The sequence below is a fragment of the Alligator mississippiensis genome, chromosome 1 (genome assembly GCF_030867095.1).
Source record: "Alligator mississippiensis isolate rAllMis1 chromosome 1, rAllMis1, whole genome shotgun sequence".
Taxonomy (NCBI): domain Eukaryota; kingdom Metazoa; phylum Chordata; order Crocodylia; family Alligatoridae; genus Alligator; species Alligator mississippiensis.
The window spans coordinates 196,609,673-196,622,198 of NC_081824.1; the positions used below are offsets into that span (position 1 = coordinate 196,609,673).

Consider the following 12,526-nt stretch of genomic DNA (forward strand, 5'->3'; position numbering starts at 1 on the left):
AACTACATAGAAAAACAATTCAAGCTAAATGTCTGAGGATGAAGCACTTTAAAATTGCCCTCCCATTACCATCCTGAATTACACAGTTTGATGCATCTGATGGTGCTACTGAGTAATTGGTACCACATGAATTCCTGTATTTTTACATAGGGCCAAAAACAAGCATTTTCTGAGGTCAATTCTTAGGAATCAGAAGGAAAAAAAGTTTGATTTGTAACCACCTACAGATTTCACTGATTTAAAACTAAAGTGAATCAAATCTACGAGAAATCAAAATGCAAAAAAGGCATCTAGAATTAGATAAAAAGGGAAACAGTTCAGTGAACAGATTTTTGTTATTTCAGCCCTTAAAATGGCTAAACATCTGAGAGGCATAGTTTTTCAGGGTGTGGAGTGATTATATAAGCCATATGACAACTCTAAACCTATTCTGTACTGATAATACTACTTTCCACTATAATTATCCATTTCCAAGGCCAATTTTTTTTTTAATAGATACTTCTGCCTCCACCTCTTCATGCAACCTGGTGACCTACTCTCTCTAAAACATGGTATTCATTTGACTAATATGCTCTACTACTGGATTTAAAATAAGAAGAGTGTAAACATTTTAAATCTTTCTTTTTAGTTCTAGTAGCCAAGAAGGGTAGCTATAATCTAGGACAAAGATTTTATAATACAAAAGCACAGAGCTTATTTATCCATGAGCTATCTACTGGATAATTATAAGCCATTACATTTGTATTCTTACTGTGAGCTCTTCTGCCTTATCTACCTGTACATAAAGGGACAGACAACAAAAGAAAATGGTATCCACTAGCTTAGAAAGCTACTTGAAAGCTTCCCATAGTACTTCAAGTCAGGGTTGATATCATGAGTGACCACACTCTTCATAAGCAAGCAGAAACAGTGGTATATTGTCATCCTAATGCATAAGGATTTACACTTGCAACTTCCATTAGCGTTAATGGGAGTCGCACACGTAAATCTTTGTATTGATTTGAGACTGAGGTTTATATTCTTACTTCTAATAAAAACCTTCCATTATTTTACAGGGATACTGACTTCACTGTACATATACTAAAAAGATAAGTACATTAACACTTATACCTGACAACACATCCATGGTCACATCCCCAAGTTGCCTTGACAAATAAAACCTTCTCTACAAGAATCCCTGTATGTCAAAACCAGCTAACAGTTTAAAGCTTTTCCATAGCACCATCAAGGTGAATGAAAATTAACATGCATGCTTAGCAATTTTTACTAAACAGTGTAAATGTCAGATACAGTGTAAAATAAAGTCTCTTTGTTATTCAATTATCCCTTCAAATTTAATTTAGTTTCCCTAAATGGCTAGAATATCAAGACTTGGCACATGTACAACCTATTACAAAGCAGAATATGTTGCTTTTTATCCACAAAAAAAGCAATTAATAAATCTAATGGATAGTCACCCAGACAAAAACTTAAGCTCTTCACGAGAGTTCAAAGTTTTTATGAACCACCACATTTAAACATTAATTCAGCTATTTAAAAACTACACGGAATTAAATATTTACGTCAACAGAAAACATAAACCCAGGTACCTCAAACATTGTGTTAAATTATTATAAATGACTCACTACACAAAAATGCTTGGTTTGATCTTACAAATACTTAGTAAGTAACAATTCTTAATAAAACCATTCATATCAATTTAATCTTTGTCCTAACATAGATCTGAATTTCTCCTTTTCTCATCTCTTCACACTGAACTGCAAAAGGAAGCCAATCCAAATCAGGATGGCTTCCCCCTCCACTGTACAGATTTGCTTGTAGTCAGCATTAGACAGTTGGTCTAGTGGCCCAAGTCCCTAAATCATAGTTAAACATCAAGTTTTAACAGGTCTGCAAACAATAACTTGCATTTAGAGCATCTCAGAACACAGATCTGACCTCATTTTTTTCAGACTTGAAGGCTATTCAACATAAGATGCTGAGTTTGCCTGAAACTACTTCCAACAGACTTCAAATGGGTATTCAAGAACTTGCTACTATTTATTACCTATACAAGAAATTATAAGATCTTGACTCCATGGTATACAATTGAGGATACGCCATTGCAAAGCATATGAAGCTATAAAGCTATAAAACAAAAGGTCAGAGCTTCTTTTGGGTTAGCAACTGGTTCTCTCCCAGATGTAGAATTTTTCCTTTTGCAATTGTCTAGGATGTGCCTAACTTCTAGGTTCATACAGAAGAGCTCAAGGAGATGAATGAAAAACAACACTACTCCCAAATGGCCCTATGAATAATCAGCTCCTCACCCACAAAAAGAGATTATTTTAAAATGAATCTTCTGCATTTTGGGTCTTTAAGGGCATGGACAGACATCCATTTGAAGTACTCCAAATCCTGTTCCAATCTGGAGTGCTTCAGCTTGTTACGCAGACATGTAGTCTCCACCAGTGCTTTCAATATATAGCTGCAAAAGCATGTAGCAGTGGTGCCTTCCAGCCAGGGAACGGGGGGGGGACGGACGGACTGACTATCTCAGCTCGTCTCTCAGCCCCTGGAGGTTCCAGAGGACAACCAAGCACACAGGTGAGCGTGCACTGGCTGTCCTCCCCATTTCCCCTCATACTCCTCAATCTGTGAGAGAAGTATGGGTTGGGGAGCCAGAGGATCAAGCAACCGTCTATCATGCTCTGTTGGAGGATGCAGACATTTCAGAAAATGCTTCAAAGATAATCCTCAAAAGCTTTTTTGAGGGTCATTTTCAAGTAGATCCTTGGGCATGAACATGCTGTTTTTAAGAGCGTTCAAAGGTACTTGAAATGCTTCAAACAAAACATCTTCCCATGGCTGAAGGGTGCATTAGAGTCACATTTTCAAGTAGAAGAGGCATCACATTAGTTGGACCCAACTCGCCCAATGTCTGTACATATTGCACACTTTAGTGGAGCTTTTTGCGCTTTTATCTAATAGCTGATTGAATCAGCTATTGGATAAAACACCACAAAGCCCCAGTGAAGGGCCCAATCGACACAAATGCTGCAGAGCCAGGTCAAATTAACGCGCAGGTTCTTTCAGTAAAGCGCATTTTTTTCACGTCTGCAAGCAGCCATTGGGAGCACTTCTAGAAAGTATAAGTTACCACTCATTTCTTTCAGCCAAGCTGATTCAAGAATTAACACGAACTACATCTATAAAGGTCTTGAGGTAAGGTGTATACATAGGAATTGCAGGTTTGGCGTCACCTGAACTGAGACTTGACGTGTCCAAGGGGATGCCTGTTTGCCACTATTTTGACTAAATAAACATTAGTGGTCAGGGCAATGCATCACCTTCTGGATTTTTACCCTTTTCTTTGTAAGTTATACTATTTCTCAAACTGAAAATGGACAATCACCCATGCTCAACAAGGTAATCAAGCACTTGAAAGTGCTTCCTGATCCTCAAGGGTACCCAAGTCTAAAATTTAAGTGTCACTGGGTACATCTAAACATGCCATTAATGAGCCTGAATAAACTCTGGCACAGTTCATGCTGGAGTCAGCTGCTTCCTGGGCGCAGCATCTTCACATTCACCTGGGACTGTGGCAATTTGAGCTGGGAAGATGCTCCAATGCAAACTGCAGCCATGGGCTGGCAGGGAGCCCAAGGGATCTGGGCTCCAGGTGGTGATAACAGGCAGTGGAGGGGCTGGCTGAGGCACAAGGGTGCTATAGTGCTAGCCAGCAGGCAGCCGCATGTGTATTTGAGCACACACAATTACTCCACCATAGAATAGTACTTGTCCTAGACAGTACTCTCAGTACAGTGTAGTTAATTTACTGCAATACAGGCACACATGTAGACCGGGACACTTCATTGCAGAGCTAATTAGTCAACTCCACACTAAAACGTACACGTAAATGTACCTACTGACATCTTCAACGATGCCACTCTGCTACCATCTAGCACCACAGGTACCTATACTACTATGGACGGGCCTGAAAAAGTATTGATGCTGAGCCACAGCAAACAATCTGCGATCAAGTCAAAGCCCCAGAACCCATGAAGCAGGGTTCTCAAACCAAGCACCCCTCTCAACAGCACAACTCAATCTCTGATCACAACTAAACCAGACGCTGCCCTCAAAGGACAGCTGGGGGGACAATGGGTGTATTTTTGTGCATGTCTCAGGGCTATGGCACACACCTGGCATGTGGATTGGAGTCCCTGCTCTCATTCAGGCAGAGCAGAGCAGAGATCAGAACCAGGGTTTTCCCTACACTAAGTAGATACTGTAATCACTGGGCAGTTGGCTATTCCAAAGTGATACCCATTCTGGTTTTTCCCAGATTGGAAAACTGGGCTTAGATACCAAACTCTGCAAGGGGTTCAGAACTGAGGAACCCAAACAAAGGGAGGTGCTTGCCAGGCCAGATCAGTGCCTAAAGTCCCATCCCCTTTCCTCTCCATTTTTTTTCTATCCATCTTAAAACTACTGTCCACTCAGCTGGTACAAGATTCCATTCCTCTGCAGCTTAACTCTATGTATAGTATGGGGAGCCTGAATGTTTACCTCTGGGCTAGGGATTTCACTAAGTGGCAGGATGTCAATAACTTAAGTTGTTGCAACACTTTAGGGTTTTCAGGTGGCCTTAAATGCTTGAAAAAAAACCAGATTAATTGTAAAGCTTCCCAGACATAAAATTTGGCCCTTTTGGAGGTTTCTTATAACATTTTGAAATTTCACCTGTTGGCACCCAACTTCAAACTTCTCTCTCCTCCTTCAATAATCTGTGTAAATTCTCCAAAAGTTATTTGTACTGCAGTAGGAGCTCCTGAAGCTCAACAGTTATTACTGTTTCTTCACTGGATTATTTTCTTCTATTACAGCTGAAGAGCATGGGTGGCATGAAATATTTTTAAAACTATAGGCTCTGTTAATATTAAGATATTTAACATTATTTCTATGGTGGTAGAATTTGTGCTAAATGCTTTTGCCAAATTCTTCCCATATCCCCTTTCTGGCACTGCTACCAGCCCCACTTCTTGATTCCTTAAACAGAGCCATCTCAACACAAAACTTTCATCCTCATCCATAAGACTCCGTGCCAGCAAGATATGTGTTTTCAGTTCCACTATGCCCTTATTGTTCCTTTTACATCTCTTTTTGGAAATTATGGCTCCATGTCTCTTCCTTGCTGACCATACACCTGGAACAGTTCCCTTATATCCTCTATCAGGTGCTTGCTTTCCATCAGATTGCTCGCAAACTTCAAAACTCTACTTCCCTCATCTTTTGTAAAATCCAAACCTCCTCTCAAACTGTTTTATGTCTGCCTAATTTAAAGATATGTGTGCTTAAAGACAATAATATTTCCAATAGTACTTACCAATATTTCGTACGAAATGGAAACTATAATATACTTGTCCTATATTGAATGTGGAACTGTGTCCTTGTACTTGTTTCGTGTTCATGTTGGTATTAACCTACTCTCCAATCATTTCTCGTGGAAAAGCAGAGGCCACTGAGTTTTGCTTGCAAAAAGAAAACAAGACTTGGCTTTCAAGATGGTCTACAGCTAAGTCTAATCTCTCTCTTCTAGACCTTTTAGAAGGGAAGCTATACAACAGAAACTTTAACAAAGAATGGGTTTAAAGGATATTTCAGATAAGCAGAGTAAGCTGCTTGGAACGGTTTTTAGACCAATTTAAAGTTGTCCAAAAAAAAATAAATTCCAGCACTAGGGAAAATCAAGTCCTTTCCTGATGGTTAATGCCTCCCACCAGTACCAATTCAGCAAGACAAGAGTAGATCCTTCTTCAGAAAAACTCCACTTGACATCAGTAACTTCACCAACTATCATGAACCTTCCCAGTGTGTTTTTGCTTCAGAGACCATACCACCCACCATACCCATTAAACACTACTGACAGGATTTTTGGCCAACATTAATGGAAAGGTTATTGAAAAGGTCACAATGGTTGAATCTGGTCACACTTGCAAGCACAGAACACGCTGTCTTAATGTCGTCAGGTTATCTCCCTACAATGGAAGAGCTATCCACTGGGCACATCTACATGTGCATTAATGCCCCATAATAGGTACTAACTTACTGCACTATAATCAGCACTACTGTGCAGTAGCGCTAGCACGTATCTTTTACAGGACGCTAATGCACAGTAAACTAATTCTACTGTGCGTTAGCGCATTAGAACAGCTTCCACCATAATGCACTAAAGTAGAATTCGTCTACTACACTTCTAGTATCTCTAGATGTGTCTACTGACGCTGAATTGTATTTCAGGACCATCCCAGATGGGACACACTGCTGTCATAATGCAGACATACTCTTTCAGGTTCTGGCAGTAATAGAGTTGTTTCAGTGGCACTGTTGCTTTGACCTATGTGTAAATGTTAACCCAGCCTTAATTCCTTTGCCAGGTTGTCCCAATATTCCTCTAGATCCCCACTCATGGCATGGCTGACTACAAGAGTAGAATATCAAGTAAATGGGCTGTAGAGCCATTAATGAAGCCAGAAAAAATTAGTTGCCAAGAGAAAAAGAACAGATTCATGACTACGGCATCTACTTTCTGCTGAAGGTATCTGTGATCACTCCCAGGAAGCAGCAGTGGTTCATTCTACTTCTTCCCCACTATCTGCTGCTGGCCAAGGTTTTGTTTTTCCCATGATTCAGACTAAGCATAGTATTCATGCCAATCATAAGCGAACTAAACTTTACATCTTTGCAACAGTCTATTCATTCACCTACCCAAGCAGAATTTGTACTTTTTTTTTTTACTACATATGATATTTTTCAAGGAGTGGAGCTTGAACCTAAGCTGCCATATTTTCAGGGTGCGTTTGAAGACTGTACTACTTCAAGTTCCACTTGAGAAGGTCCTGAAAAGCTATCCTGAAGTTCCAGCTACTGCTCATGGAAACAGGCACTGCTAATCAAATAAACTGGAAGAACAGGGAACCTGCACTGGCTTCTCCCTTCTTTCAGGAGTTCTGCGTGCAATTAACAGATTATAACCAGCTCATTTAACTCTTCAAAGTTTGAATTCTTGTTTATATTAGGAAATGCCTCTTAACCCATTCTCTAATGTGTTGCCTCATAGCAGATGGGAGGTATTTTTAGAGACCCTACAGTTATGTATACAGGGACTGAAACTAACACAGGATCATCAGAAAACCTGATGAATTCGTATAATCCTGGAATCATCTAGCAGAAACCCAGCTGAGTGATGCCTGACGCTACAACAATAGGTGTTGGGGGGGGGGGGGGGGGGGGGGGAAGGTTGTTTAAGATAAGGGCAAACCTCCATAATTTCTGGTCTTCAAAATATCTGCCCCATTTCCTTTAGGGCTTATTTATTCCCTGATGTGGATTTGCTAGATCTAAGCCCAATTTCTAGCTATCACAAATGAAAGGGCTTCTTCAATATCTTTTAATATAGCATGGAATAAATTCCAAAATTAATTTTCAGGTTCTGATCATAAAATGTTGTTGTCTTGGGATGCACGGGTGAGTTTGAAGTGTGTGTAAACACACACTGCATTATGGGTAGTTTTCTTATCAAAAGATACCCACTTCCTTAAGTTAAACCTTGAACAGCAGAAATGACATACAGTAGTTGCCTAAGCATATATGCCATGCATGTTTAATATTTATGAAACAAGTAAGTTCCTTAGTTTTTGCAAAACCCTGAACCCAGCGTGTGTAAAGTGACAACAGGGGAATGAAGATTTCAGCTGAAATCCAGATGTTTATCTCCAGGTATGAACTCTGATAGAAACAAAAATTTCACTAAATTAAAAGCTAAATGGGTATTCTACATTTCAAATGACTGGATTTAGACAATTAGATAATAAACACAAAAAGAAAAACTTCAGAACTTGCACTTGATCCAGTCCAAAGTGAAATTCTGATATTTGAGCACTAGAGCAAATAGACTCTCTATGCAGCCCAGCCTGCAGAGGATGCAAGATCAAGTGGTAAAGGGCAGAGACGCATTAAAAAAATTGCCTTCTTCCAGTTTTGCTTTAATAACATCAGTGATGGTTTGGTGCCCCCGTCTCATTTCAATGCAATTCAGCAACCAGTCGGTTCTACTGCCATTGAAGCTATAAAAATAAGGCTGTGTCTACACTAATTGACTTTGCTACCAAGAACTTCCAGGAGCAGACAGCAACCACCCACCACCAAATACTCATCAGTGCAGTTTTAGTAGCTCCACTCAATAGCACGGTACACTCTGGAAACACACAGCTGGCAAAGGGACTGCTGCAGCAAACACTAGCTTTCTTCTGATTGGAAAGGTGGTAGATCTGTGAGCAGAAAGAAGGGGTTCTGTCACTGCAGAGGAGCTCTGAAGCTCACTCAGTTTTGCCAGAAGATCTGAAATTCTGCAAGAAAAACTAGACTGCGTACACCAGATTTCAGATGGATTAGCTCTGCATTTCAGCTCGGCCTGCAAAGAGGTTTTCATGTATACCTTCCATTAAGTGTAATTTGTCAGATGCAGGTCTCACACTAGCGCAAGGTGAGAGCTTATCTGGGAACTCTGAGATGGTTCCACAAGATTAACATATGAATCACCCCCATACTTCCATTTTTATATTATAGCATGTTATGAAGGATAAAGAGAATGGTCTCTTCTGCTGCAGACAATTAAAACTGAACAAATTGTTTCTGTGAATTTTATCACTAACTTGACATTTTACAAACCAGTCAACATCCTTACAAGGCAAAAAGCCTTAACTGAGGCCATGCAAGCAACAGGAGTTCAGTGATCTGCAGTTACAAAGCAGTTGATCTTCTAAGTTTTGGAATTAGACTGTATATACAATGCTGGAAAGATATCTACATTAAAGTATAGTGCGATTTAAAACACAATACCCACTCATGAGTAACTCCATGAGTTGAGATTTCTTCCAGAATAGAAGTAGCTTAGTTTCCAGTTAGCTAAGCAGGCTTTCAAAGTGGATTAACTAAACCACAGGTTTCCCCCCTCCAATCCACAAGGTTCATTTGCAAGTTCATCTGTAGATAAACCTAGTCAAGAGCAGCTGAAGCTAGTTTGAAATGGATCCAGGTGTAGCCAAGCCCTAAATCTTGCTTTTTCACATGATTAATTCGCCTCCTAGAGGTTAGATTATGGTTTGCATAGGGATGATCTTGTCTCAGGCAGGCAGCTGAAAGAGATGACCAGCATTTTTCAACCTGTGGGTCACAAGAATATATGAAAGGGTTGCAAACAAATTTTAAAAATGGATTCTCCTCTAAAGGAGAACAATGTGGGAAACTGAGGCTTTTCCCTTGCAGGCTGGTAGAGTTCCAGCCTGCAAGGGGCTGCTTTAGGCCCCACCATGTTTCCCCCACACATCCTGCCACACACACCCACCCCCTGGTCTAGACACTAGGGGGCAGTGGGTCAGGACTGGCCACTGATTTTTACAAATGGGTCCTGGTATAAGAAAGGTTGAGAGCCGCTGGTCTAGAGGTCCCTACCAGCCCTGCTGCTTTAGGATTCTCCCACTGGCAGCTACAAGCCACAGTGGTGACTTACAGGAGCTAAGTCACCTCTAAGGAAGAAAGAGGAGCTACCTCAACACTAGGAGCACCCACCACAGCATCAATCAACTCAACTCGGTTCTCACTGGATTCTGCATGGGTCCATTTGGCCTCGCTGGGAAAAAGGCAATGAACACTATGTCCTTGAGCCAGGGGAAAAGGGAGAAACAGGATTTCAAAAGAAGCAGCTCTCAGCATCATGGACTCCAAGAAAGATAATAGACAACTTTTCACCTTCACCTGTGGCCCTGGCTGGACCTGCTACAGATACAAATGAACCTCATCAGGAGCAGCTGCAGTTATCCTGAAATGGCTCCACATGCAGCCATGTCTCTAAAATCTTTTTATTTCACCTTTCTGATTCATCTCCCAGAGCAGCTGTTCCCAGTCTGTGGTACATGTACCACCAGCAGTGCACACACAGCCTATCAGTGGTAGGCATGAACAAATGTATCATCATTACTTGACCTGACAAAAACGTGCTGGTGCTACTCAAAGGTTGCATCCTCTCAAATCGAGGGTGTGCAATCTGCCAGAGTTTGGGAGCTGTTAGACGTTATATTACAGTTGTATGGGATAGTTGGCAGACGGGTGATGCGGCCTCAACCACGTGGCTGGACAAGATGCCCTCTAAAGGCCCCTACCCGCCTGCTTCCAACAGGCGGCAGAAAAGGAAGCTCCCCCTCTTGCCAGGGAGTAGCTCTCGCGGCACTCAAAGCACCTGACCCAACGGGGAAGGGGCTGGGGACAACAGGGGCCGGGCCGCCACGTGCGTGCGGCCTGAGAGTGCCCCGGCCCCGGCCCCGGCCCCGGCAGCGGGCGGGGTGGGGAGAAGGCGGACAGGCGCTGGCCGCCCCCACCCCAGCACTCACCTGGCGGGGAGGCGCGGCGCAGGCCGGACGAGGGGCCAGGCGGCGCCGAACCAGCGGACCGAACGCAGTAGGGCTGCCATGACAGTCACTCCACGAGCGCACGCAGCGGAAAGGAAAGGGCACGTGACCGGGCTCGGCCGCACCACTGTGCTCGGGGCGGGGGACGGGAAGAACCACGTCGCCGGGGGGGGGGAGGACGACGAACCGCCCTGCTGGCTCCTCCCGGGCCGCTTTAAATCATAATAATAATGATGATAAGAGAGAGGGGTCATGTTGATTCTACGCCTCCCCCGCCCTTCAGCAGCGCGGTGGTATAGTTCCCCAAGGTCAGCTCTGCCGGCCTGAACCCAGACGCGGGAGGTGCCAGGAGCCAGGGCCAACCAGAAGCTAACCCGAAGTTTTTGCAGAAGGGTTCGGGGGACTGGCTATTAAAGCCGGGCAATGAGCCCTGTAGGGAAGGAAGGACTTAGGCGCTATGTGACTAGGGTGTCATGCGTGCGCCTTATGAGCTGGCAGATCCCCCTGCACAGCGCGGCCCAACTTCGGGGCGGCTGATAGTTGGCCCCGCATTCCGACCGCTTGGAGCAATGGGTCTAGGGGGAGAAGTCACGTGGGAGCAGCCAGGCCCCGCCCCCCCCCAAGGGCGGGAGGCGGGGGCCTCCTCTGGGTCCGCTGGGCGGGGCCTAATCCCAGCAGTCTAGCGTCATTGTCTGTCAGGGGAGCCGGGTGGGTTTCTAGCCAGGTTGTGGCCGTACTGGGCTAGAGGAAAAAACAATCAGGACTGCTAGTAGAAATGATATCTTTTATTACACCAACTAGATGTTTGCCAAAAATATCTTAATTTTTTGCAAACATCTAGTTGGTCTAATAAAAGGGATCACCACTACCACGAGCCCTAATTGCTTTCCTCTTGGATTTAACACCTAAAAAGAAAATCAGCCATACTCTGTGTCTCATCTGGGCCTCATATGAGCAAAGCTGAGGAAGGATGCATCATAATCATGAGACCTACACCAAGGGGCATGCTGGAGTACATTCACATAGCTTTTGCAGGCCTTGCTGGGGTCCCTGCAAATTCTAGAGAGATTATTGTCAAGGCCAAAATTGTGACCTGGAAATTTAGAAATCTGGAGTTAGGGTTAAGCATATGCAACACATATCTTTTGGGAAGTGTCTTTTTTAAAAAACTAACAAACAGCTGTTTGTGTGTTAAACTGTAGACACCTGGAAACTTTAACTGCTAGAAACCCGGCAGTTAAAATTCCAGTGTAAACTCACCCACCAAAACACTGAGAAGTTTTGGAGTCAATTGGTATCAAAAGCTGCTAAAACAGAAGGTAGCAGAAACTCTGCTCCATACTTTAACTACTTAGGAAATATAACAGAATCATAGAAGTTAGGTGTTGGAAGGGACCTCAGGAGGTCATCTAGTTCAACCCCCTGCTCAAAGCAGGACCAGCCCCAACTAAATCATCCCAGCCAAGGCTTTGATAGCCAGGTCTTAAAAGCCTCCAAGGATGGAGAGTCCACTGCCTCTCTGGCTAACCTGTTCCAGTGCTTTATTACTCTCCCAATGTAAAATTTTCCTAATATCTAACATAAACTACCCTTGCCACAACATGAGACTGTTGCTCCTTGTTCTGTCATCTGCCACCACTGAGAACAGTCTAGCTCAGGGGCAGGCAAAATGTGGCCCGTGGGCCAGATGTGGGCTGCCAGGCCATTCTTTCTGGTCCACGGGACCCCTAAAAAATTTAGAAAATTAATATTTATCTGCCCCGGCTGCCTGTCATGTGGCCCTCAATGGCTTGCCAAAACTCAGTAAGTGACCCTCTGCCCAAAATAATTGCCTGCCCCTGGTCTAGCTCCATCCTCTTTGGAACCACCCTTCAGGTAGTTGAAGGCTGCTATTAAATCTCCTCTCAGTCTTCTCTTCTCCAGACTAAATAAGCACAGCTCCCTCAGCCTCCTCAGAAGAAGAATCTGGACCTGAATATTCAAGGTTTGCAACAGAGCAATTTCCCCACTTCTGTCTTCCAACTAATTAAACTTCCCATGTCCTAAATAGCCACCATCTATTTTTTCAGCATGTTTGA

The 12,526-nt window shown here is 43.2% G+C and overlaps 1 protein-coding gene across 5 annotated transcripts in view; it reads right to left on the minus strand.

Moving 5' to 3' along the window:
* The window catches only part of LRPPRC (leucine rich pentatricopeptide repeat containing), a 159,890-nt gene extending 149,174 nt beyond the window's left edge, over positions 1-10,716 (minus strand). For 3 of the 5 annotated variants that reach the window (XM_014598074.3, XM_019483264.2, XM_014598073.3), the window contains exon 1: positions 10,431-10,714. In XM_014598074.3, the coding sequence (XP_014453560.2) occupies positions 10,431-10,702 (272 nt within the window). In that variant the 5' untranslated portion in view covers positions 10,703-10,714. Of the gene's footprint in view, positions 1-10,430 lie in introns of all 5 variants that reach the window. The other 2 variants (XM_019483263.2, XM_006274201.4) reach the window with 1 other exon arrangement.
* Positions 10,717-12,526: the final 1,810 nt, after the last annotated feature.